Source organism: Thunnus maccoyii, chromosome 2, assembly GCF_910596095.1.
Source record: "Thunnus maccoyii chromosome 2, fThuMac1.1, whole genome shotgun sequence".
Lineage (NCBI taxonomy): Eukaryota > Metazoa > Chordata > Actinopteri > Scombriformes > Scombridae > Thunnus > Thunnus maccoyii.
In genome coordinates, this window is record NC_056534.1 from 21,056,304 (window position 1) to 21,083,527 (window position 27,224).

At 40.6% G+C, this 27,224-nt stretch overlaps 1 protein-coding gene across 1 annotated transcript; it reads right to left on the reverse strand.

Moving 5' to 3' along the window:
• Positions 1-24,521, reverse strand: vps37c (VPS37C subunit of ESCRT-I). The gene is made up of 5 exons (XM_042392684.1): positions 23,837-24,521; positions 23,323-23,432; positions 12,459-12,630; positions 5,738-5,820; positions 1-2,901 (listed from the first exon to the last, which is right to left on the reverse strand). Exons 2-5 carry the CDS (start codon positions 23,413-23,415, stop codon positions 2,176-2,178), a joined length of 1,074 nt encoding a protein of 357 aa, XP_042248618.1. The 5' UTR covers positions 23,416-23,432; positions 23,837-24,521; the 3' UTR covers positions 1-2,175.
• Between the last annotated feature and the right edge of the window lie 2,703 nt (positions 24,522-27,224).

The window sequence follows — 27,224 nt, forward strand, 5'->3', positions numbered from 1 at the left end:
TAACATCTCAAGGATTTAATGTGTCTGTGGTTATTCCAAAGTGTAATACAAATTTGGAGCAGGTAGTAACAACTTCTAAAAGATCACTAAACAATGTTTCATCAGTTACCTACATTGCAATATCAGTGATATTATTTGAATTGATTCAACTGATACAGAACTGATCACCAACCTTTATATTTTCACTCTAGTAAACTATACAGAACATGTGTTCTCACTGATAGTTTGAACTTTAGAAATAAAACTATTTTCATCTGGTAATCATTGTCAAGCATCCGTTCATGGTCAAAAAGCAGATCTAGAGATGAGCAGGAGAGTGAGGGAGAGGAGGAAGTGATGAGGCTTGGGGGATGACAGGGAAAGTGGGAACAAAGAAGTGAAACCATGTTTGGTTCTGTGTTGGTTCAGAGCTTTACTACAGGACTACAGTGCTATAACTCCCCCTATATCGGCATCAAACAATCTGCATTTCAGGTCCACTGCATTGCTAACACCTCTGAACCCACATACAGTAGGACTGTTTCATTCTGCTCTTTCCATTTATCAGTGTTAGAGCCAGATTGCTTCTGCCTGTTTATAAAGTTCGGCAGGTCAGTGAGCTGTGTCTTAACTGGGAATGAGAGGGTAATAAGAGAACATTCGCCACTTAAGCTAGCTAGCTAATTTTTGTGCCTTCCACAGCGTGCCCAGTTGCCATCTTTTAGCTCATTGTGTTGGTTTTCTGACCAAACTCCACTCTCATCAACTGGATAACCCCACAGTACACTACACCAAACAGCAGACAGACAAAGCTAGCGATTAGCCAGTGAACATACTGGAGCATTTAGAAGCTTAAGAGTTAGATATTTTTCTTGGGAGTTGGTGAAGACCAAAACAGAGCTACAAGGAGAGTGAATAATGGATTTATATTTATGAGATGGCCAGAGAGGCGACTCCAAATTTGTTCTAATCTTGTTCTGTGTCTGCTGGGTGTGTAAATAGGCAACTGCTTGCTGACATGTTAGTCATATTAACTTAAAATGGTGATATTGTGTTTACAGGTTGTTCCATTGCCCTAAAATGTCCAAAAACAAAGTCAGCTTTTAACTTTTACTTTATTTTTAAGGAAAACAGTGGCTTATTTCTGTGATGTAGTGCTAACATGCACGGTGGACAGTACATAAAGGTCAACAAATGTGGTGTAAAATAGTTTGGAAAACTCTTGCTAGGGCTGCTCAGTATATTTTGAATGATTCTGCTCCTCAGAGCTGGTGTAGAGGTTCTGAGGAGTACAATTATTTAAGATCTACAGAACGTACAAACATGCTAACAGCTAGTGTAAATGTTAGACCACATTGATATTTTGTGTAATGAAAGCCACTGTTCACTGAACTGAACCGAACTGGGCTGAACTCAGACAGGGAACTGTTGACACTGCTTGTTGCCACAGTGACCAATACTATTACAGTGATGGAAAGGCTATCACAATTGCTGACACACAGCAGCAGCTAACTTCCTTTTTCAACACCATCAAAATGAAAGGAAACAAAACACAGCACTGTCATCATCACAAGGTTCTTTGGTTGGAGAAAATATAGGGTGACTGATTCCTGCTAAAGCTTCCATTAAAAGTTTCTCAATGCAGACTGTGCTCATGAATAACAATGTGAACCACACAGATTCTGGACACTGATGTTCTGTAGTGTTACATGGACAGGTTTTTCATGTATTTGTCGTTGGGGGGAGTGCACTTGTGTGTTTATAAAGACGATCTGATTGCCAAATAGCGACACACACAGAAGGAGTGAAGTAAGGAGGAAGTAAGGAGCGATGGAGAGAAGGAGAGTGAGTGCATGAAGGGCCAGATACAAGTGTATTAACACTTAAACACAACGCAACAACCTGAGACTAGTGTGGGGAAGTCGGTGGATCGGTAGGGTGACAGAGGAGGATGAGGAAAGATAGAAAGATAGAGAGATTAACAGACAGATATTGAGAGATAGAGAGAAATAGTGCAACAAAGATAAGTAAAGCAACAGACCTCTTGAATCAGACAATCTGGTAGCATGGGAAAAAGGAGGGTGGGTGTAAAAGGTAGAAAGACAAGGAGGGAATTAGGGTGAGGAAGGAGGAACAGGTGAGACAGCAAAGAAGGGAAGAATTAAGAAGAATTCAGAAAAAGGAGCAGTAGTGCTTTCAGGAGTATGGTTGTGGAACTCCATATCCTGGTCTGTAGATGGGTCTCCCCGTTGGTGACTGAGAATTGGAGTAGGCAGGCCCAGCTGGGTAGCTGTAGCCACCATAGCTGTAGGAAGCTGGGTAGGGTGCAGGGCCACTCTGGGGCTGGCTGGGGGTGTACTGGCCAAACGCTGAGCCTGGGTGTGGGGTAGGAAAGGAGGGCTGTGTCGGGTAAGGGCAGACGGCAGAAGCTGGAGGCCCAAAAGCAGACCTAGGGCCGGAGAAGCTTCCTGCAGGGGTGAAAGGTGAGCTGGAACCTGGGTATGGAGGGAACTGTGACAGGGGGTTGACTGGGCCGGAGCCTGCTGCTGCCACCGCTGCTGGAGTAGGGTTGGGTGGAGAGACAGGGTACGGGCTGTAGGAGGAGGCCCCTGCAGACGAGGAGGCTGGCTGCGAGGTGTTTTGGTAGCTGGAGGACTGAGGTTTGGAGTTCGGCTGCTGCTCATTTGTCGTTGTTGCTGCTGTTGTCTGTTGATTCCATGGTGAAGGTGTAGCGGTGGAATCCTGGCTGATGCCTGTTGATGATGTCATGGCGATGGGATTGCCCTCACTCCTCTGTCGCAGGATCTCCTGGAGTTTCTCTATCCGCACCCGTCTTTTGTGAGCGAGGGAGCGCAGGGAGAGGAAGCGGTCGAGGAATGAGTCCAACTGCAGAGAGCCCTCCAGAAACTCATCAGCTAAAGCCTGCAGACAGAGAGGAGCACAGAGGGTAACACTGATGCTTACTGCTGGGACTGATTGCGGACCAGCAGGATAACTCTGTGTGGGGAAAGTGAAAAAGCAGTGCTTGCTCCTCCCTCATTACCACCACTGAGGTGCCCTTGAGCCAAGCCGTTAACCCCAGCTGTTCCAGTGGAGCTGCTCAGTGACAGAAGGTCAGACTGTGGTTGTACTGGGCAGCTTCCAGGTGTGAATATGTGTAACTGTAAATGACAAGCTGCCTATCAGTGAAACTTGAGTGAATAAATAAAGGAAAAAAAATGTTGCTAACTACTAAAATCCCTCATTCAAATTTCACATGCTTGAGAAGAGTCCTGGTCTGAAGACATGAACAGGGCAATACTGAATCATAGTCATAGCGCCACCTACTGGCAACAGGAAGTTATAAGCCCCATTCTTTTACTAATAACTCCTAGCAGCTTACCTTGATCCACCTAAAATTTGGTCAGCTAAGTTGTAAGACGTTGATGATACTAAATATTGAAGCTTTTGAGTTTTCATCAAAAGCTACTGCCATGGCGACATATTGTTCACCATGAAATAAGAAGCTGTTTTTGATGGGCTAGGGATGCTTGAAAGCTCACAAAATCTGGCACACATGTCAGTAGTGTCGAAACTTGATATCTTATATGGATTTCGGACTTGGGTGTGGCAAAATGTTTCGAGGGCGCCCCCTAGAAAATTTCAAAGTCAAAGCCCCCACCTTTAAATTTGAAGTAGATGAATGAAATTTGGTAGGCACATGTGTCATATACAGACACACAAAAAAGTCCAACAGGAAGTGAGCCATTTACTTTGCAATTTTTGCACAGCTTTTTCCATTTTCATGCATTGTATTTTAACAAATTCTACCTATAAATTTAACCTGACTGACATTAAAATTTGGTCGGTGACATCTAATGACCTTTGTGATGAAAAGTTATCAAATTTTTGAGTTTTCATTGAACGCCGTTGCCGTGGTGATGCAGCGAACTTCAATGATTCGCCATGAAACAGGAAGTTGTATAATTCGTGTGTGTTCTCTAGTGCAACATGTGGTCACATGAAGTGATATTTAACTCCTTCATGCAAAGTCCGATAAGAGTCCAGGCCTGAACACATCTACATACCCACAATAAAACCCTTCGACTGCGGCAAAACATGACATGCACAAAGGTGCGAGGGCCCGGATGTTGCTGCTTGCAGCTTTAATTTCTAATTGTTTCTGGTCTCCTACTGTCACTCCTAAATTTGTTATGCGTTTGTCTTCTGATTTCTGGAAGCAGAACTTGAAGTTGAGCACTGTTTTTACTCTTTGGGAACTTTTTGTGAATGCCCACAAATGGATCAGAACATGGAGGCATGGACATTTTAGGGGTGTGGATTATGTTAATGATCACAGGTCACGAATGCATACCTCCTCATGAACAGGCTGAAACAAGCGATTTACGAAAAGTTAACAGAGTTTGTTGAATGCCACGTAGGATTTTCTTAATTTCCTCTTATCGCTTTGTACAAGAACAAATATAATGTATATCTTATTATAAGAGCCAAATAAGAAAATTTTCATATGGGCCCATTGTTCATTGACTGAGGCTGGTTTTAATGGAATGTAAACCATGCTGCAGGTGTACAAACCTGTGAAGAGTCCAGTCTGAAACAAAAAACAAACAAAAAAAAACCCCAATAAAAATGTAATAGCTTGAATTATGTTGGAGGACCATGAATGCCATTTTGTGCAACTGTATACAAAGCAAAGAAAGTGACCCTTCCTGTGATGCACAGTAAGCTAACAAGTTAACACAATGTTTGACACTGTGATTCCACAGTTGTGAAATTCCTGTAGATCTTCTTTCAAAACTTTTCATCAAAATCCCTGCCTGTGGCCGTATCCCATATCAAAGACATGTCTTTATTTTAAATTGCTGGGGTCAAAAAGATTTTCAGACTATAATTGAAGTCCTGAGCCAAAGAAGGCTAGAAACCTCTGACATAACATGATAACCATGGCATCACTATATAGTTGAATCAGCAATGCTACATAAGATAAGATAGGATGGAAGGTGGTCCACAATCCATCAAAATATCTGTAAGCGAAGAGGAATACATCCTGTTCTACATTCATTCACTGCATTACAAAGAGTTTTCAGAGTTTTACAGACAGCTGACATTAAATTGTTTTTAGAACAAAGAGTTTCAGACTTTATTTATTTTTTGAACACAGAACCCCATGAAGACGTGCCATATTTTAAATGTCAGCAACCATTCAGTAACTAGAGGCTGAACAACCAGACAGCAGAACAGTTCAGAGAGGAAGCGTCTGCCTCAGTGTCATAAAATCATGTAGTGCGTTACTGGTGCTGATGTATTCAGAATTTAACAAGCAAGAGGCTGCATCATGATACTTACTGCCGTATTCATTATCCTACCAATGTATAAAGCAGTCAACAACAGGATGAAGCTACCTCCTGTTTGGTCTATCAAAGCAGCCCAGTTTGAGTTTCTGGCTGTTGTACATGTTGAGTATGTACAGCTGTGCCACATGTTCGTAGTTCTTAAGCCAGGCATTACCATTTGTGTCTGTATACTTGTTGGGAGTATGTTTTGGGCATCACAAGGTGACTGGACATTTAACCTCATGGAACTGCTTGCTTGTAATACTGAAGGTCTACTAATTTCAAATATTGTACTAGGATTGTCAGCCAAAGGTTGAAAATATACCAATAAAAATTTGCAAGAGAGGGGTATTAAGTTGGTTGCAATCTTCAACCTCACCGCTAGATGTCACTAATTCCTACACACTGGTCCTTTAAGCACTGACCTCTGACTCTGCCTCCGTTTTGCTGCCCTCTCTCTGTAGTCTGGAGAACAACGCCTCTGGAGACACCTGACCGACCATCCCATCTGAGGTAAAAGTGAGAGACAGAGACATAGAGAACACATGGGAGAAAGAGAGAGAGAGAAAGAGAGAGAGGGAACAGTATAAATGTATATGTGTACACACAGCACAATGGACCTCAGGAAAAACTGGTTCAGCTAATGTGGGTGACTGCATGGTGACATAATTTTAATGGTGAGTGACCCACTGTCAGTCTACATCTACACCATGCACAGAGGGACATGAGGGACATGCCCACACCTCTGCACAATCCTGCGGGAAGGTGTGGGAATGTCAAACCCGACACCAGATTAAAAACTGTATACTGTGAAATACAGGGAGATTTATCTGGTGGTGATGGGCTTAATCAGCATTGTGTGAACTTGTTTGGCAAGGGCTTGAATGTAATGGATGTTCATTTATACGTTAAAGTTCCACACTGCAGGTTTAAAAACCCTAACTAGGGTTTGGGTTTAGTTTTGGGTGATTTTACTTTTCACAGACCGACACCCATTAACTGGTAACTAACCAGTTAATTTTTAAGAAAAGTTGTGATGTAGCTTTTGTTTGTGAGAGCTATCCGGTACGTGGTCCTCAAAGTGTTTTAAATGTCACAGTTGCTTTCAATGGCATCACATACTCGGGCTCGAGGTACGAATTTAAATAATAATAGAAATATAGGGCGACCCTGATTATAAGACAACCCCCCCTTTCCCTTCCCAACAGCTGTTTTTGAAAAAATAACATTACTTTTTGAATGTAACTTACATCATAGTATAGTTACCTACATACTCTCCTGCCAGGGTCTTGGAATTGGCAAAAAAAAAAATCTCCAGCAGTGACTGCCTGTTTGTTGATTTGAGCTCCTTATCATCTGTGACAGTGGTATTTGTCAGTTTGACATATTCCGTTTCTGCAGTAGAGACATCAGAGGACGCTTTGGACTCTTTTTCACTCGTCATGAATTCATTTTCTCCATTGCAGACAAACGTGTTACACAAGCCTTCAGAAACTCCTCCAGGTTAAACTGGACTAACCACTTCTAGGGCTGACTGACTCCCACACACTCACTATAAACAGACTTTAAGATATTCGCTAGCCTAGCAACATTAATGCTACAAACAAATCATAATGCATCACTCTGTGTAGAAGTCAGTATTACACCGGTGCTTTATCCATTCAAAAAGTATATCTGATGTGGTGAACATGTAATTGTCAAGCCATTAGCGGAGTGTGTATACAAATTAACTAATAGACCGACAGGCGTAACCTGTTTGAAAATATTCTCGGTGGACCGATCAATGGTTAAGCATTGACATCCCTACCCCAAACACTCGGGTACTCAAAGAGCAACTAAACAGCAGCTGACCTGCAGTGTTTCATGTTCTCATCCTGCTGTGGTGAAGTGGTAGAGTGTGGTCAGTGTACTATGACACCATTGTTCGGTGAGGTTACTGGTCCAACAGCCAGGTTACTGGTTACTGGTCCAACTTGACCACACCCATCTGTCACGCTGCCTGCTACTTGACATTCCCCGATTAATCTTCTACTCCAATATTTGTCAAAGAACTATATAATGTCCATCACAAGTTATCAGAGCTCAAAGTAATGCCTGCTTTTCTGTTTGATCAACAGTCTCATGAGAGAGATATGAGACAGACAAAAGCACCACAGTCTCACACTGATACATCAGGTTTGGAAGAAATGTTACTTCATAGATTACAAAAATCAATAAAATCTGTCTGATTAACTTTGCCATCTCACTGGATTAATAGTTGAACTCTTCCCTGACATCTATAGTAATGTTTAACAATAAAACAATGATACTACTGCAATTGCAAGGCCAACTTTAGCAAATGCATTGTGAAGAATTCATTCTGGGTCATTTCGTGTCAAATCAGACAGCATCCAGGAAAGTGGTTGCAACACCGTCTCAGATTTTGTTCAAAGTTTGTGTATACAATGTTTGGGTCCCAAAACTAAGGCTTGTAAAATATTATGTGTTCAATTCCAGTGTTTCATATTTTCTTTGACCCTTGATATTTTTTAAATTTTTACACTCTCAAAGGCTACTTTGGCCTCTGATAAATACAAATTTATTAGGGCATCACAGCCAAAATGTAGGGCACCAAGGCCAAAACCAATGTTGCAATATCAATAAGTGATAATTACATTGTATGAAGACAAAACAGTATACAATCAACAATTAGTAGTCAGTGTATTGAAAAACAGTAATGAGTTTATTAAAACTATACACTGAATGTTTGACTTTTCCACAAAATGCTGTCTGATTGATTTTTTAAAAATGTGAACAATTCAATATATTAATTGCTATTGTTATATTTTAATGATAAAATAAAGTCTATAAATGGGTAAGAGTGATCAAAATTCATTTGAATATCATATATAATCAGCAATATCCAGGTTAGAATGTCAACGGTTAACTGCTGAGAATACTTTTGACCAGTTACGCATGTTGGTCTACAGGTTAATTTGCATACACACTCCACTAACGGCCTGTTCACAACATCAGATCTTCTTTTTCAACAGATAAAGTACCAGTGTATTTTTATTAGGGGTGTGCAAAAAATCGATTCAAATAAGAACCGCGATTCTATCTCTGTCGATTCAGAATCGATTCAGAAATTCCAAGAGTCGATTCACATTTTTCAGTCTTGCCACAACGCTGTTTTCCATTTTTTCCTGACATGAATTAGCTCGCTAAATCCCATAGATGGTGCAATGATGCCGCGCGGGTTTTTGCCCAGACCCAACTCTTACTTTTTATGTTATCAAACGAAGACAAATGTTCTCCCCTCTTTCTAGTAATGTTTTTGTCTTCCCTCATGGCTGGGTTGTACAGCGTTACAGGTTGTGTTTCTCCAAAAGTTGATTCTGGTTCAACTTTCTCACTGCGGCCCCCACCCCCCAGCTTAATGCACAACACACAACTGTCTGCTGCCAGCTGGTTACCTGAGGACGGGAATGAGAAAGTCATTTTATCTCAGTGAAAAACGTCGTCTCCTTGAAGCTTATGACAAACTGCCAAAAATGAGCCAACGAGATGTAGCAGCGAAACAACAGCGTTTAAAACAGCTGTTCTGTATTTTGAAACAGTCAATAAAATTCAGCAAATAGTGAAACTGCACATTTCATTACATTATATTCATGTAATAAATATACAAATGTCAATTAGATAGTTCTCTGCATGAGAAATTAAGAAAAAGAAACAAAATCGGTTATAATAATCATCTGCTTATAGTGATCAATCTGACCAATTTGATCAATTTTCTTGTTTGCACTTTGCAGCTAAATGTAGCAGGCAGCTATTGTTTGTTTGATTTTGTTATTTGAAGTATGAATTGAAGTTATTATTTGTTTTGCACTAAGCAGTTTATCTTTGTAATCATTTTTATTTTTGTGTTAAGTATTCATTTGACCCTTTGTCTCAGAGCTGCCTTGGTTTCCTATTGACTGAGTGATTCAGTGTGATCTTTTATATTTGAGACCTACAAAAGTGTCTGCTGCAGTCAAATGGAAAGAGTTGCCTAAAACATCAATCTAGAATCAAATCTATGAATGTATTGAATTGAGAATTGATTTTGAATCAAGAATCAAATCTATTTTGAATCGTGAATTGTTTTGAATTGCAAATCGATTGTGAATCGAATCGTGATCCCAAGAATCAGAATCGTATCGAAACGTGAGTTTTCCTGAATAAGGCACCCCTAATTTTTATACAGTCTATGTGTAAAACCGACTTCTACACGGAGTGTTGCATTATGGGTTGTTTGCAGCATTAATGTTGCTAGACTAGCGAGTGTCTTAAAGTCTGTTTACAGTGAGTGTGTGTGAGTCAGTCAGCCCTAAAAGTGTTTGGTTAGTCCCGTTTAACCTGCAGGAGTGTCTGAATGACTGTGTAACGTGTTTTTCTGCCACGAAGGAACCAAATTCATGACGAGTGAAAACGAGTCCAAAGCGTCTTCTGACGTCTCCACTACTACTAATGTTACAAGCTGCACAGACAGGTGACGCAGGCAGTCTTATAAATACTAACTGCCAGAGAAAATAATTTTTGACCATTACCAAGAGCTTGTTAGGAGAGTGTGTGTCTAACTTTAAATCACAACGTGTATTAATACTTGTGCTGCCTGTGCTGATCACATAATGTTAACTGTTAGCTAATGTAAACTAATGGGTTAGCTGTTAATGTTTACGTTGATGTTACACATATATTTGAGGGAGTGGGAGAAATCTTGCGCTACTGTTGAAACGGTGCTGCAACAATCTTATCTGATTTGACCCGGAATGATCCTTCTGGTTTTTAAAGACAACCGTCTAGCCTTGATTTACAATATGTGATCAAACTGTCTCACGTCATGTGTCAGTGTGTCGTACAGGAAACAGTTTGGCACATTGTTTTTCCTTGTTTGCAGATTAGACACATGTGCTGCACTTATATTGCATATTTTTTAGATTACAGAAGTTTAGTTACAGCTTTATGGCAATACTGGAATTTTATGATTTTTTTTTTTTATCAGTGTGATGCAGCGATTTATCAGTGTGATGATACAGTACTGTGTAAAAGGTTTAAACACTTTAGATGTTTTGATTCTTATCCGTAATGCAATATCATCAAGGAGGATTCTGATTGGTCCCAAGTTTATTCTGCAGCATGACAACGACTATATATATATATAATTCTAAATGAAATCAACACTTGGTGTGAGCAGCTCTGACATACAGCAGCAGTTCTCCTTGGTACACCTTCACACAGTCTTTCAGGTACTTGGCAGATAGGTTGTTCCTGCATCTTGGGGAAGTTGCCACAGTTCTTGTATTGTGAATTTAGGCGTCTCAGCTGCTTCTGTCTCTCATATAATCCCAGACTAACTCCATGATGTTGAGATCAAGGCTCTGTGTGGGTCATACCATCTGTTACAGGACTCCTTGTTCCTCTTGTAGCTGAAGATAGTTCTTTATGACTCTGGCTGGATGTTTAGGGTCGTTGTCATGCTGCAGAATAAACTTGGGACCAATCAGAATGAATAGTTTTTATTTATCAGTTAATTATCTATCTATCTATCTATATATATATTGTATGCTGTTATTCATGGCAATATTTTTGAAAGCATCCTCACTTTACTTTTATTGCCATATAGTACTGTATCACAATATTGTGATAGAAAATTATAAAAAATTTAAAATAATTTGTTCCTTGTTCCTTTTTTTTCTCATTTAAAAGGTAAATTCAGAACTTTGTGTAAACCCAACTATTGGCAGTACAGTTACAGTATATGTCAGGGTTTGGTATCCAGAGAGAAATGAACCCTTCATCCATTACAAATTTTGAACCAACTATGGATGGGATAAATAGAGAGGTGAAGTCAAACTGGAACTTCCAGGTCCTGTTCCACAGGTAAGAACACCTCATTCATTCACTGACATTTGTAATAACATAAATAAGTAAAAATCCAGCCTTGGAACACAGCCTGTCTCAACAGTATATTGTGCTGGTCACTCCATATGTTAAGACATGGGTGGTATTTTAAAAAACAATCATATATGGTTGTTTAATATTTCCATTTTTAGTTGCCTTTAACAAACATAATTTCCCAAGAGCCCAAAGACCATCACAATTTAAATGTGAGCTTGATAAAAGAGGCTAGTCCATGGGTGAATTGAGAGGTCATGGCTAGTTCAGACATGTCTGTAGTAAGACAGGACAGAGAGGAGTTTTTGGATATAGACAAAAACAAGTTATGAAGATTTAAGTACCCCCGCTGGTACATTTTCATGGGAGTTCACAAAGAAATCATGGTTTAACTAATTAAAATCAAGAAGGTTTCAACTTCTAATAGCTAGAAAATGAAAAGTAATCTCAAAGACTGATGTAATGCTGAACTCGCCTCTAGTTATAGAAGGTAGTGGAACAGAGGTTAGACAGGAAGTGATGTCAGGACTTCAGCTCTCTATGATTGTGAGTGCTCTAACCTGCTCTAATCTGTTTAATATGCATAAGAAGTTTGATCATAATACTCAAAACAGCAAATTATGACAAAAATTCCAAAAAGCAATAATAGTGTATCAATTATGTATCACCAGACAACACATCACAAAGGACTGCACAGCAGCAACCCTTGTGAAGAAGCTGATATCTCTGACTGCAGCCTCAAGCTACAGCTTGCATTTTAAAAGACTTGCAACCAGTCGTGAGTTCAGGTTTTAGAACAAACCATGCGAGATGTGTGTGTCAGTGTGTCTGCTGTCTGCAGGGCCGTTCTTGTCTGTCTTTGAATCAACATCAAGATGGACAACTTTAATTTTCCTATAAGATGAGGTGACCTGTTTGTATAGTTCAGCAGCTGCTCACATTGTTGATCATTTGTCAGTCTGGGAATTTTCCCTTTCAGTTAACACTGTCAACTTAATACTGAGTAATAATATCAATTGTCCTAACACTGAGTAATCAGCATTAAGGCTTCCCTAATTTCCGGTACATCATGGTAAAAACGTTTTAACATTTTATTTGTTGTGACATTTCCAGAGTATGACACAGTATCAAAACTTGTCAACAGTTGGACATGATCACTGCTCATGAGTCACTGGCTGAAAGTCTCCATCTCCAGTATTCATCCACCCTTTGTTCTTCCCTCCCTCCTACCTCTCACGGAGCAGCGTTGTCTGTAGGTTTCTCTGACGGCCTCGAGCTGACTGTATTTCTCCACAAGTACCTCCTTCTGTGACTCCAGACGAGGCTTCATGTCCAGGTTTTGCTCTGCCAGACTGCGATTTGATGCCAGTGCCATCTCTCTCTCCAGCTGGATGTTCTGGATCTGAGGAGGAAAAAGACGTATGTCAGACAACAGCAACAGCAACATAGTGGTTGCCACTAAAAGCAGAGAGATTTTTGCAGTGAAAATATTGTTCTGTGGGAAGTACAGCTGAGTATTGAACCTCAAAACCTATATGTGACAATATCACATGGTTTCAAGTTCATGTGTCACTCAACCACACATGAAGTCACACATAGAGCAAAGCACTACAGTGCAAGTATTTCACTCGCATTTGCCCCTAAAAACAGATGTGTGAACCGGCAAAATAATTTACAAGCACAGTGTGTGAGTAAAAATTACAATCTCGTAATCTCTGCACATGCCCTGTGCATAGGGCATATGCACAAGAAACTTCTTTGCTGGCATGAATGTCACAACAACATTGCCAAAGCATAAAGTGTCAATGAAACAAAATAACATTAATATAACATTAACAGTGATATATATTAATTATATTTAGTATATTATATCTTATGCATGTATTTGTTAGGGTTAGGGTTAAGCAGCAAGATATGCCCTGTCTCCCTCTCCTAGGATTACTTTTAATTTTGAGAGCTTAAGTTCTTTGAAATCTGAAATAGTGTTTAGCGTTGAACCACTTAAGGTAGATGTTCCTTATTTCATTGAATGTTTTACATTGTAGGAGGAAGAGCATCTCTGTCTCAGCCTCACCTATCGAAAAGTGACCACATATTCTGTTTTCTTTTGGTTGTCACAATTTTTTGTGTCATCCTTTTTCAATTGCCAATTTGTGGTCACTGAGCCTGCACTTGGTTAGGATCTATCTCTGTTTCCTATCTCTGACAATAGAAATATATTCTGCCTGTTCATAATCTCTTTTTAGGGCCAGATAACATTCGACTCTACTTTGGCTTTTAGTTTCTCCTTTCCAATGTTCCAGATTGATTTCTTTACATTGCAGTATAATTTGGTTTACTCTGATTGGTGTTTGGAAAGCAGTGTTGGTGTGAGACTGGTCAGTGTGTGTGTGAGAGGGGGCAGTTATTCTCAGCACCAACTGATATAGGGGACTCTTTTCTAGGCTCAGTTCTTGTGTTTGGAGGGCTTTGGACTGGAGAGTGTCTAGGGGGCTGGATTTAAGGTGATTAAAAATTTGAGTGTTCTCTTTTGAATGGTATTTATCAGTGGGTATCTGCTACTCTACATGCAGTTATTGGTGTTTTTCCGTGTATGTGTAAAATATATCTTCAGAATTCTGCATGTAAAGATTTTGTTGGATGTTTGTCCCAATGGGTATAGCTACAATGACGGATGGACCCCATACTTCACTACTATACATTTCAATGGGCTTGATGATACTATCAAATATTTTAAGCCAGATTTTAATTGGAATTTGGAAATTATAAAATTTTCTCTTAATTGCATCACGCTTTTTTGTGTATTGTATTCACTGCCATGTTGAAACTCCCTGATGCTGTTATGGTTAGACCAAAGTAGATATAACTCATACTATATTCAATGATATGATTATTTATGGTAAACTGGTATTTGTTCTTCTGACATAATTTTTGAAAAATCATGACATTAGTTTTTATTCATATTTACTACCAGGGCCCAGTTCTGACAACCCTTCTACTATGTCCAGCTGTTGATGTAGTTCTTGTTCAGTAGGAGACAGTGGAACAAGATCATCAGCATAAAACAGAGACTTCACCTCCCTATCTAGGAGGGAGAGGCCAGGAGCAGCACATTTATCCGACTGAACAGTCACATTAAATAAAGTCGGACTTAAACCCTGGCAAACACCTTTTCTCTGGGTGAAGAATTCAGTTTGTTTGTCTCCAATTTTAACAGGACACCTATTTTCCAAATACACTGATTTAACCAGATCATACATTTTAAGCCCTACTAGTGCAGTGCCTGTTCAAAACATTCCTGTTTGGAACAGGCCTATTGCTTATTATTTCTCAAGAACTGCATATGTATGTATAAACTGACAAACAAATCAATTAAAACAATAAGGATTTAAGAAATTAAATGGTTTTAATCCAAACAGACACTTCACCAGTGAGACTAAACTGAGGTCGAACCGTAAAAGCAACCACATATTTATGTATCAGTTGACAACTGTATCAATTAAAACAGCATAATAATAAATTAAAGAGGTATTGCACATTAAAACATGTTTTTTGAGCTGTAAACTAAATTATATGACTGTACTATGATGAAACACATCAACACTGGTTTTAATATTGACATTGACACCAAATTAATAAAAACTGGCATTTCATGGGTTGAAAATGGCTCAACCTGTCCGCAAAAGATCAGCCCTGAAAAGACAGGGCTAATGGTGACGTAGAGTCGACCGTTTGGGAGTTCTTTAAGTTATGAAATTTATATAAATGGAAGAATGATAATGGCCACCACCCCCAGCCCCACAGTCATTTAAATATATATACTGATTGAGAGAGACAGTTTTAGCTTCAGCAGATAACAGCAGATACCAGCAGATAATAGCAGCTACAGCGGTGCTGGCCAGCTGGAGGGGGTCTCTCCTTCTGTGACTGTCTGCGAGAGGAAAAGCGACTGGAAGCCACAAAAACAACAGAAATCCTCCTCACTTCTCGCCATGCAGCTCTTCAACTCTCCAGCTTTCTGTTCCTGCAGTTATCAGCTGGTAAAATCTTGTTTAAAAACGTTGAACAGCCAGAACTCTGTCGAAACTGTCTGTCTTGTCTGTCAGCTGAAGCTGTCTGCTGCAGAGCAGCTCCACTGAAACTGAACCTGCTCCGCTGAAACTGGCGTTTAGGCAGAGCTGCTCTGCAGCAGAGAAGTTCAGACTACAGGTCCAGGACCTGTCCACTGCGGAACCTAAATGCAAGTTTCGGCAGAGCTGCATTGCAGCCGACAGGTCCACTGCTGGAGCAGCTCCGCCCGCTGCAGAGCTGCAGTCGGACAGGAGGTTCAGTAATGGCTCCGGTTACACCGAGATTTAACATTTAAAAAAAAACATTTTACCTGTGGATAACTGCAGGATCAGACAGCTGGATAGTTTAAGAGCTATGGGACAAAATGCCAAATGACCTCTGGCCCGTTTAAATGACCTTGCTCTGTTTGTCTTCTTCTCATTATTATTATTATTATTATTATTATTATTATATGTCGCTGCAGCAACTTCTGCCTCACACAGCTGCTCCCCCTCAGCTCACAGTTTGCTCACCCTCTCTCTCTCTCTCTTTTTTTTTTAAAAATGAGTCAGGAAACCCACAACAAAGCACAACTTTTAATGTTATCAAATTAAGAGAGATGTCATCCCTTCCTCTCTCTCATGGCAGGGTTGTACAGCTCTGACCATGACATGCAGTAGCAGAGCCCAGGAGCCCCACCCGCTGCTGCAGAGAGGAGTAGCTGACTGTTTGCTTGTTTATTTCAAGTTCATTAATATTAAACGTGTCGCATGTCCAAAATGCACCAAATTTCGACAATGCACTCCCTTGTATCCCCAGGAATGCACCCGGCGAGTGTGAAGTAGATCAGATGAACAGTTCTCGAGATATGTGAAGGACAAACATACATACAGACAGAGAGAGATTCCTCGCTTTATATAGAGATACCACAATGTAGTAATCTGTAATAGAGCCCTTCGTAACAAAGTGTGTCATGAAGTGTGTGAATAAACCCACTCACTGTCACAACCACACCCTTGATCTTGTGCTGACTTACTGCATCGAATTTGAACATTTGATAGTTTTTCCACAAAATCCTATTTTATCAGACCACTACTTGATAACTTGAATTCCTGTTACTGGATTACACGCGATTAGACAAAAATGCCTTCACTAGATGTCTGTCTGATAGTGCTGTAGCTACATTTAAGGAAGCAATTCCATCAGTATTTTACTCAGTGCTATATCTCAATTCTACAGACGACTTATGTTAATTTTAGTCCCTCCCATATTAATAATCTTGATAGTGCCACAGGCTCACTGCAAACAATACTTGACTCCATTAACCCTTTAAAAAGGAAAATAATAAAACATAAAAACATAAGAAGTTAGCTCCATGGTTTAACTCCCAAACCCGTAAATTAAAGCAAATATCGCGAAAATTGGAAAGGATTTGGCGTTCCACCAAACTAGAAGAATCTCACTTAGTCTGGCAGGATAGTCTTAAAACATATAGGAAGGCCCTCTATCATGTCAGAGCTGCCTATTACTCAGCATTAATAGAGGAGAATAAAAACAGCCCTAGGTTTCTTTTCAGCACTTTGGCCAGGCTGACAAAGAGTCATAACTCTATTGATATGTGTATCCCAGTGGCTCTCGGTAGTAACGACTTCATGAGCTTCTTTAATGATAAAATTCTATCAGAGACAAAATTCATCACCTTCTGCCCTCAACAGGCACCAATTTATCCACAAACACAGGAACCTTAGAAGCAGCTGTGAAACCTGACATATATTTGGAATGTTTTTTTTCCAACTGACCTTTCTGAATTAACCTCAATGATTTGTTCATCTAAATCATCAACCTGTCTCTTAGACCCAATCCCAACTAGGCTGCTTAAGGAAGTCTTGCCCTTAATTAGCACTTCTTTACTAGATATGATCAATCTGTCTTTAGTAACAGGCTATGTACCACAGTCCTTTAAAGTAGCTGTAATTAAACCTCTTCTTAAGAAGCCTACTCTTGATTCAGGCATCTTAGCCAACTATAGACCTATATCTAACTTTCCATTTCTGTCTAAGATCCCTGAGAAAGCAGTCTCTAATCAGTTATGTGACTTTCTACATAACAATAGTTTATTTGAGGATTTTCAGTCTGGATTTAGAGCTCATCATAACACAGCGACAGCACTGGTGAAAATTACTAATGACCTCCTAGCTGCATCGGACAGGGGACTTCTCTCTGTGCGTGTCTTGTTAGATCTTAGCGCCGCATCCAACACAGTTGATCATCAAATCCTATTACAGAGAGTGGAAAATTTAATTGGCATTAAAGGAACTGCATTAAGCTGGTTTAAGTCCTATTTATTTATCACATCGATTTCAGTTTGTACACGTTAACGATGAATCCTCCATGAAGGCAAAAGTTAGACTCTCTAGAAGCTCTTAATGATCGGGCACCATTATATCTTAAAGTGCTCATAGTATCCTATTACCCCACTAGAACACTGCACTCCCAGAATGCAGGCCTACTTGTGATTCCTACAGTCTCCAAAAGTAGAATCAGAGGCAGAGCCTTCAGCTATCAGGCTCCTGTCCTGTGGAACCATCTTCCAGATTCAGTCCGGGGGCAGACACCCTCTCTACGTTTAAAAGTAGGCTTAAAACTTTCCTTTTTGATAAAGCTTATAGTAAGGGCCAACCAAGCTCGCCTTGGACCATAGTTTAGTTTAGCCCTTAGTTACGCTGCTATAGGCCTAGACTGCCAGGGGACTTCCCTTGATGCACTGAACTCTTCTCTCCTCCTCTCCATCTGTATGTATTCATATATCATTATTGCATGTTACTGACTTGACTTCTTCCCCGGAGTTCTTGGTGCTTTCTCATCTGCAGGAAACCGCAGGGACCGGACTCTGGCCCGTGGCTGTGGGGATGTCCCTCTCCAGTTGTCACTGCTGTTTGCTGTCGCTAGTCATGTATCTATTGTTGTTGTTGTTCTGTTTATCTGTGTTCTTTAAGTTTTACATTCCCGGTCTGGACTGCCTGTCGAGGCTAGCACAACCAGTTTGTTTTTAGCTTTGGGAGCTAACCTTTTTTTAACAGGGACTGCAGATGCCTCAAACTCGGAAAAATGCCTCCAGTCAGTTCCCAAATCAGCTGCATAAGCTGTGCCCTTCGCAGTCCTGTTGGTGTCCTTCCCCGGCTATTGCTACTGTTATTGTTAGTTATGATTGTTGCCTTGCCTTGGACACCACTACCCCTGGATCTGATGTTGCTCCTCTCCTGGCCAATGACCCATGGCCCAAAATGGGGGCACAGCCAAAGCTGATGAGTTGTTCCACTCCGTGTCTGCCAGGCGCTGTTCCTGTTCGTACCATTGATCCATGGTCCCTGCCAGAGCCATGGACTGTGGCCTGGGTGGGAAAACAAGGTGGCAGATGCTCCAACCGCTACCCTCATCTCCTGACCCAACTTCACAGTGTTCAAATGGGGAATAGATTCTCTGTTTTGGAGGAACAAGATGACTGTCCTCTGTCCATACCTCCTCCTCTTCCACCTGCTGCACGGTTGGTCATGTCCCAGTCACTGTGCTGGACGTAGCTGGATACACAGAGCTGGGTGACTGTTTCTACTCAGCATGTTCTCCTAATCAAAATGTCCGCTCAGCTGTGCCACAGTATCTCCCACCAGTTACATTAATCGTGGGAGATTCAATCATCAGGAATATTAGAAGAAGATCAGCTGTTCACTCTTTTCAGGAACCAAAGTTATGAACATTTTACATCATCTTCCCAGTCTGCTAAAAGAGTACCCATCTGTACAGAATATGATTCTCCATGTGGGATGTAATGACGTGTAACACCAGTAACATCGACCACCACGGCAAGCCTACCCTCCACTTCACCTACCAGCCCCGACTGGGAGTTGGGGATGCCATCATTTACCTGCTAAGCCGCGCCTACATCCACCTGGACAAGCTGGCGAACAATCTGAGGGTCGTGTTTTTTTACTTGTCCAGTGCTTTCAACACTATCCAGCTGGCTCTACTGGGTGAGAAGCTGACAGCAATGCAGGTGGATGCCCCATCATGTCCTGGCTTGTCAGCTGTTTTTGTAGAGATTATTAGGGCCCGAGCACAAAAGTGCCAGGGTCCCAATGGTCCCTGGCACTGATTATTATTTATTCAATTATTATTATTATAATTATAGTATGCCATTGCATTTTTGAGGTGCTTGGTAAACCTAAAACTCACAAAGGTTGGCACACACATCAGAACTGGCAAAAATTTCTATAGTGATTGGGCTCAGGCGTGGCCAGCAGGCTCCATAGCGCCATTTTGGAACAAAGTTTATTTGATGGTCATGAAATTCGGTGGGTTTATTGCTCTCATCATTCTCAACATAATACATGTTTTTTCAAATTTTTTCACATATAAAAACACATATTTGAGGCCTTTAGGATACACAAGTGGCATAACTTGATATCTGATATGGATCTTTGGTTTAGGTGTGGCAAAATGGCTCGAGGGCGCCCCCTTGAAAATTTCAAAATCCAAGCCCCCACCTTTAAATTTGACTTATTGGTACGAAATTACTACGAAAGTACTATCTCCAGACTTTAAAAAAAGCCTCATGGACCCATACCATAAGTCCAACAGGAAGTCAGCCATTTTCAATCTATGCATTTTTTTCGCAAAGTGAAACCACTGACAGGCGTTATACTTTAATGAACTCCTCCTAGAGATTTAACTTGAGCGACTTAAAATTTGGTAGGTTACATCTAAAGACTAAATTGTGAAGATTTTTAGTTTTCATGGAACACCCTTGGTGTGGCGTGCTGGACAATTTTGCCCAACAAAAGTTTGGGGCATTGTAACTCCACTTTACATTGTCCAATCTGCCCCAAATTTCTCATGTTCGGCAAGGGTCCGGGCCTGAACACATCTAAATGTCAATACTGAGTCATGGTCATAGCGCCACCTACCGACAACAGGAAGTCAGCCTTATGTGACAAACATCATCCGATTTACATGAAATTTACATGATGTGGTCTGCTCATGATATACAGAAACATGAAGTATAATTAGAAGGAGTTCTCTAGCGCCACATAGTGGACACAGGAAGTGATAGTTATCTCTTACATGCAAGGTCCAATATTCATAAAAATGTATATCCATGTCAGTTGCTCTCTGGTAAATGTATTAGTGCCTGAATGACATATAGTTCATAAAATGTATACACAATTTCCAAACTGTCATCTCCAGCGCCACACACTGCACACAGGAAATAATATTTTACCCATTCACACAGTGTCCAATAATTGTGAAAACTCATAGTGTCAACCAACCTCCAGTAGCAATACAACGGCTGCTGCTCCCTCAGACACACGCAAGGTGCCATTCTTGCATTTTAACACATTTATAGATCCCATTTCTCGGCAGTATTATTTACACTGTTGATAAAATATTGTAGTATAACACTTACATATATTTCTACTCTAGAATGTAAGCAACTGTAACATGACCCATTCCCCCCCCAGGGATCAATAAAGTATTTATGAATCTGATATCTTCTGCAGCTATGTAAATATAAGTATCAGATCAGACTCTATTAATATTAAATATTAAAGGACTCTGATCACGGTAAGGGACAGAAAAACATTGGAATTGGGACATCAAAACAATGCCCGGATATAGTGATAAAGAAGGTACTTCCTGTGAACTGATGCAGAATCATGATAAATCATGGAAAAATGCAGGATGTGAAAGAGAACAGATAGAAGAGTAAGAAACATACAGTGAGTTCACATGAGAGACAAAAATTGGAAAAGCTGTTATCATTGTTATGGGAACATTTTGCTAATTTCCATACAGGAGGGATAGCATGTCCATAATGCCCCAATAACAGCAAATGCTCTCTGGCAAATACTCTCTGTATCTCTGCAACTAGTTCCAGTAGCCTAATTGCCATCCACTGATATATTATGACGTCCAGTAACTATATTAGCCAGCTGTTAATGAGTTACTCTGTACTGTCTTGGTTCTGTTTCCGCAGCCATGGGCTATCGGTCACAATCTGCAGTCTTTCACAGAGTTAATGATTCATGTGGAAAATCCTGGTAATACAGCATGGGCCATGCCTCTCTGCTTGTTGTGGTAAGCTTATTGTTAGCTAATCAGCTTCATATCATTGTAAATTGAATATTTATTATCAAGTTGTTGGCCTGTTGAGTGCTGGTAACTTTTGTTCACTTCCACCCTTAGATCATAGTTAAAGGGCAAGAGATAGAAAGTGTGGAGATTGTATGTGTACCTCTGCAAAAGAAGTGAAGCACGTGTGAACACTGAGGGCAAAACACAGTCTTTTCTGCAGAGATTAACAGAATGTTGATGGTTTTATTTTAAAGATCAGTCATGAAATCTGACATTCTCACAGATTTGTTGGTGAGGAAATGTAAATGTGCAAAACAGGAAATAACTGGGCAACAATGTCAAGGTGGCAAGTGACATCACTGGTGAGCAGCAGCATTCTCTGTGAAACATTTTAGTCTGCACACTACATTGAAAGCTGAAACCATTAGTTGCAAAACAGGTTCAAGTTCCCACTTATGCCATATGCGATAATTGCTCTGAGTTCTAACACACACACCATAAACTACCTCTTGTTTCCACACACATTAGCACTTTATCTTACCACTATAATTACTGCTGGAGTTCTTATTTGCTATTATCATATTAACCTTTTATTATATTCTGTATTGTACTTATAGTAGCAGCGCATTTTGTGTCCTCAATTGTCTTACATTTTAGTGTTATTATTGTGTTCATGTTTTATGTTTTTTTGATGATTGTCTTTACTACAGCCATGTCTAAACAAAGATTCTATTCTCTGACGTACAACATGAACTTTGGTGGTTGTGAGTGGTTAGTCTCACATTGCCAGACTTCACAGTGCGGTTCTGCTGTTTCAGCACAGGAGAATATATTGTGTCTTGTTTATGAGGTAATGTACAAGTTGGATTATTATAGTTGTTGTAATAAATACTGGCTCAAAGTATATTCACACTACTGTCTGTTGGTTTCATTACTTTTAAAAAAACAACTTCATTTAATTGTAGTTTTATCTTTTGGAAATACACTGCTTTGGCTACAAATACATTTATAAGTGATAACCGAAGTCCATTTGATTTGGGATATATCCTACTAAATTAGAGTGATATGTGTGCTTCTTGCAATAATACTAAGTAAACGTGTATTGGTGTGCCGCTATCTGTATGTCAGGCCTTTTCATAAACAATTGAATAGGAAATCGCTATTTTTGCAACTTCTCAATGCATATTATTCGAGGAAATTAACAGCAAATTACTATAAATTATTTACTGAGGCGGTCATAAACATCAGTAAAAAAAAACAAAACACTTGAATAAATAAACAGTAAAAATTGAACAAAAGATTCGTCAAGAGTTATATAATGCAGGTAAATGCTAACTTTTCTCTGCTAACTGGCCACTCTGCATTGAAACGAATTTGCCACCTGCCTTCCATAAACACATCACCATACTGTAGGAGTAGCCTGGGAGCGGCCTTTGAAGGGGCCACATTCTATGCATTGTGGTTGTTGATGATGATGATGATTTCCCCTCTGAGAGCAAAAGGGAAGTCTACAGTCTTTTTCTCAAATTTCTCTGGCCATAAGGCATCTACTATGAAAATAATTGCACATTTCTACTTCATACGTGACCAAGTTTTGAGAAATCATCATCTTTCCAACAGTGAAAGTCCTCTTAAGCACTCTTCCTCTTTAACCCATCCAGACTCTCCAGTCAGATTGGGGTTTTAAAATAAAATCCTATAATTCATTACCTTGACAGTTTGAGTTGCTCATGTCATTTGAATCCACTTACACTGAGAGGGTCAACCAAAAACCCTTCCAGGTTTTAAAGCTTTTAAATCAAATCCCTAACCTCTCACATAGCCCTTTCAAACTGAGAGGCCAACCACCCTGAAAGCCAGGAAATGTTGCCTTTCAAAAATGGAAGCCAAATGTAAAGTGAAACATTATCTTTACCTCGTCCGACTCCAGAGCCATACACTCCACCCTCTCCGGGTTGTCCAGGAGCTCTTGTAGCTCTGATTGGCTCAGGTCCTGGAGCTTCTCCATTTGATTTGCCAGGATGGCTGTCCATCATAAAGGACCCGGAAAAAGAGAGTTTAAAACAATGTTTGGAAACATAGAGTGGATAGTCTGAGGCCTAACTGCTGGATTTCAATGTTACTAACCTTGAGTTGATAATTCTTAGTTAATCTCATATAAGACCTTTGTTAAAAAAACCATATCACCTACAGCTGTTCCCTGAATAAAACAGCTACCAAGTAGGGATTACAGGACAGCTGTGGGTTTTAATGAGTAGCTAGATGGGATAAAACATTAATAATAAAATGTTTTGTACACCTTTGGCTAATAGCTAGCTAGCATATTAAAGTCATACTGTATGACTTGTCGAGGTAAGTGACGGTAGGCCACAAAACAGAACAAGCTGTGTAGCGGAACAGAAAACGGGCGAAAATGAACTGGTACTTACACGATGCTAGCAAACCAGATTTGGCCCGACACTGACTAGTGGTGACATCCAACACCACCTCTTTATTTCCACTGACAGGGGACACGTTCACGGGAGCTCTGACCTGCCTGACGGGATCCAGCTCAAAAAGCCGCAGAGGCGTTTTCGACGCACTTTGGTCGGCAAGCTAGCTAGCTAAACGGCCGACGTCCAATCTCACCAGATGGTTCCGCGTTTAGCAGTGTGATGACAACAACAGTCGGTATGATCGCAATGTCAGGCACTCAGCCGCCGTCAACTTTGAGGGAAGCCCAGCGATTTGGCGATCAAAAACGGAGCCCGGAGTGACGCCGCTTGGTCCCCACGATCTCTGTCAAACGTCGATGTGTTCCGATAATGCTTACTTTAATGAACAGACGACTGCAACCGACCGAATATGGCAGAAAACGGGAAATTTTTTGCTAAAAATAGGAAAGTTTCACTCTTCACTGACAGAAACCGCCGCCATTTTAGGAAGCATCCACATTTCATGGTTTACGGGGGTGTTCGGGCAAAACTAACATATTCTATAACAGTACTGACGGACTGTAACTCCGGTTTCATAAGTATGAACGTTTGAAATGTTTACAGTTCACAGACATATTTAGGGGAAGTTATTTCTACTGGGCTCGCGTTGCCTCTGGTGTCCCTTTATGTTGGAGGGTAGTGGTGGGTTCCTATGCTCAGCTGATATAAGGGAAACCCCTATGTGACGATAATGTTCCATCTCATGCTACTAGAGTGCTCTAACACTTGTGTCAATGGTGAGATATCCATCACCCTGCTCCACAGGCGGAGGACCACCACTGCTGCAGAGTATCGCTCAGTCAAGTTATAGGACACAAAGCCGGGTTAGATTGAAAAACAACTGTCTGTGGTGTCTGGTTTAACTAACTATTAGCCTGACCTACTACTTTATGTTGTCCACGGGAAGCTGATCTGATTCTTATAAGACATTTAGCATTTTGCCTAGAATCCACGCAGCATGAATGATGAACATTTTATGATTCATGTTAGTAGTATGTAGTAGTAGTAACTTACGTGGTACTAGTAGAAGCAGTATTCATGTTTTTTCTAGGTTATTAGAACTTATTGCGTACTCTCTAAATGTTGTTTCAGCAGTTTTTCCACCATTACAACATTTAAAATTCTGGTAGAAAGACTTATTCTGGAAGGAAAACTTATGGATGTCAGCACAAATTTATCAGCTACTCGCGAGACTTTCATGTGAAAACATCTGTATTGGTTTGGCCTTCAGTCAGTCTAACTATGATTATTATGATTGGGATTTGTTGCACTTGTTGCCACAGTGGATACCGACACATCAGAGGACATCATGATGTCTGGGTGGTGGTGGCAGACTGGCAGTTGAATAAAATTGTGGCTAGTAGAGAAGTGATCTCAAGATAAAGTTTAATGTGGCAATATTTTCATGATTCCACATAGGGCTGTTGTGGTGAAGGAATTTTCCCTGCTGTGATTTAGGCTGGCTCAACAGCGCAGTATTAGCGCTTTTCTTTTTTAAAGTGAAAATCAGGTATGTTAGTCTGATTATATGTCAGCCAAATGGAGCAGCAGTACCTGATGAACACAGAAAAAACTTTAAATCATGTTGTGGCAGGAAACAACATTGGCCTACAGCCAAGTCCCCTTAAAGCTGGGATTTATGAATGGAGTCTGGCTGGACATGCCTTTAGATTGTATGATTGGTGGAAAACTACCTCATAGGTTAAATGGCAGCCTGCCCTGCCATGTGGTGACCCAGGAGAGTTTAAACACATAACCAAGACAAAGTATTCACTACTAACTACCGAGTATCAGCAATCAGCACCAACCCCCAGTCAGCTCACTTTGGCCCCTGGTCAGCTCACCCTGAGTCTGGCTCTATTATGAGGGCTGAGCAACAGGTTAGCTTGTTAGCCTGGATGCTAGCAGCGCGAGGCTCCATGGAGCCCATGGATGTATAAGAAGAGCTGGATACCAGACTAAAAATGGCGCCTATTCATTCCTATAGGAATTGCTCAGCTGGCATAATGCCAAAAAAAGTTTCTAGCTTCCGGGTTTGCTTCTGCGTTGTGCAGCCCACTGAGTATGTGCAGTAGTGTTTCCCCCGCTGGTTCCACCCGCGAGTTCCCGCTCGGCCCATAGACTTAACATTATGGTGACGTCATGGATTTTTAAATTGCTTTTCTCAGCTCAAGGAAAGTTTTACAAATATAAAACCTCCATGGATCAAAAGTTCATAATACAAAGAGTCATAATTGACCTTGTTTGAAGTTCGATGTGTCAACAGTTTTACAGACGTCTCTTTTACAGTGGTGGTCTATGGGGAAAATGCTTTTTGGGCCACAGGGGGATTTTTCGTTGCAATACCGTGAGCGACCACTGGGAAAAATTGGCTGACACTGTGCGCGGCGATCCTTTTGAAGTGTAAAACAAGCCTAGCCTCGTGTGGTGGTTGCTTGCTATTGCAATATTGTGTTTATTGTGAGTCGCCAGTCACCATCCTCTCTCTGCTCTGCTCCCTGTTCCAACCAAGCCCCCAGGAACAGCGCTGGGCTTTGAAGCCAGTTTGATGTAGTGGCCAAAGTGTGGAATTACAATTTCCAGGTCTGACAGTGGCCCAAAAAGCATTTCTGCCGCACACAATCATGGGAAAAGGAGCGACTGTAAAACGGTGGATCCATTTCTTGAGCGTCACAACCCCTTTGAAATGACTCATTTCACTATCAGAATTTGATCCATTCGGTCCGATGATGTTTGGAAAGTCTAGAAGAGCTGCACAATTTAATTATTTTAACCCCATTCAAGTTAGTGCAGGACTAAATGGGAAGTTAGCCAACTCTGGTGCATACTGCACACACTCTATGGACCCAATGCACCCATAGAGCGTGCGCAGTATGCATTCATCCTGGATATTTCTTTACAGTGGGAAGTGTTTTTTTTGGTGTCATGCACCACTGAGCAACTTTCATAAGAATGAATGGAGCCCCGCCTCCAACGCTGTATGCAGTTCTCTTTATACAGCCATGGTTCAGTAAAGACTGACCTTTGGTGGCGCGACAATACATCACCTCAATACAGCATGTCCTTATCAGTTTAATAGAAAGAGGAGCGTCTTTATTTTTGACGGTATCGAACATCATACCTTCAACATTTCTAAATACCCTGGTATACCGTAATACCTTGATACCGCCCAAGCCTATTCACAGGAATATACAGATGAAGAGCAAAAATCTGTAGCCAAATATAATATTAGGAATATAAAAACTACAATGTATAAAATAAAAGTAATAAAAGTGAAAAATATAACCAATAAAAATTTATATTTAAAACAGCTAAAGACCAACCCAAAGATAGACTCTTCCAT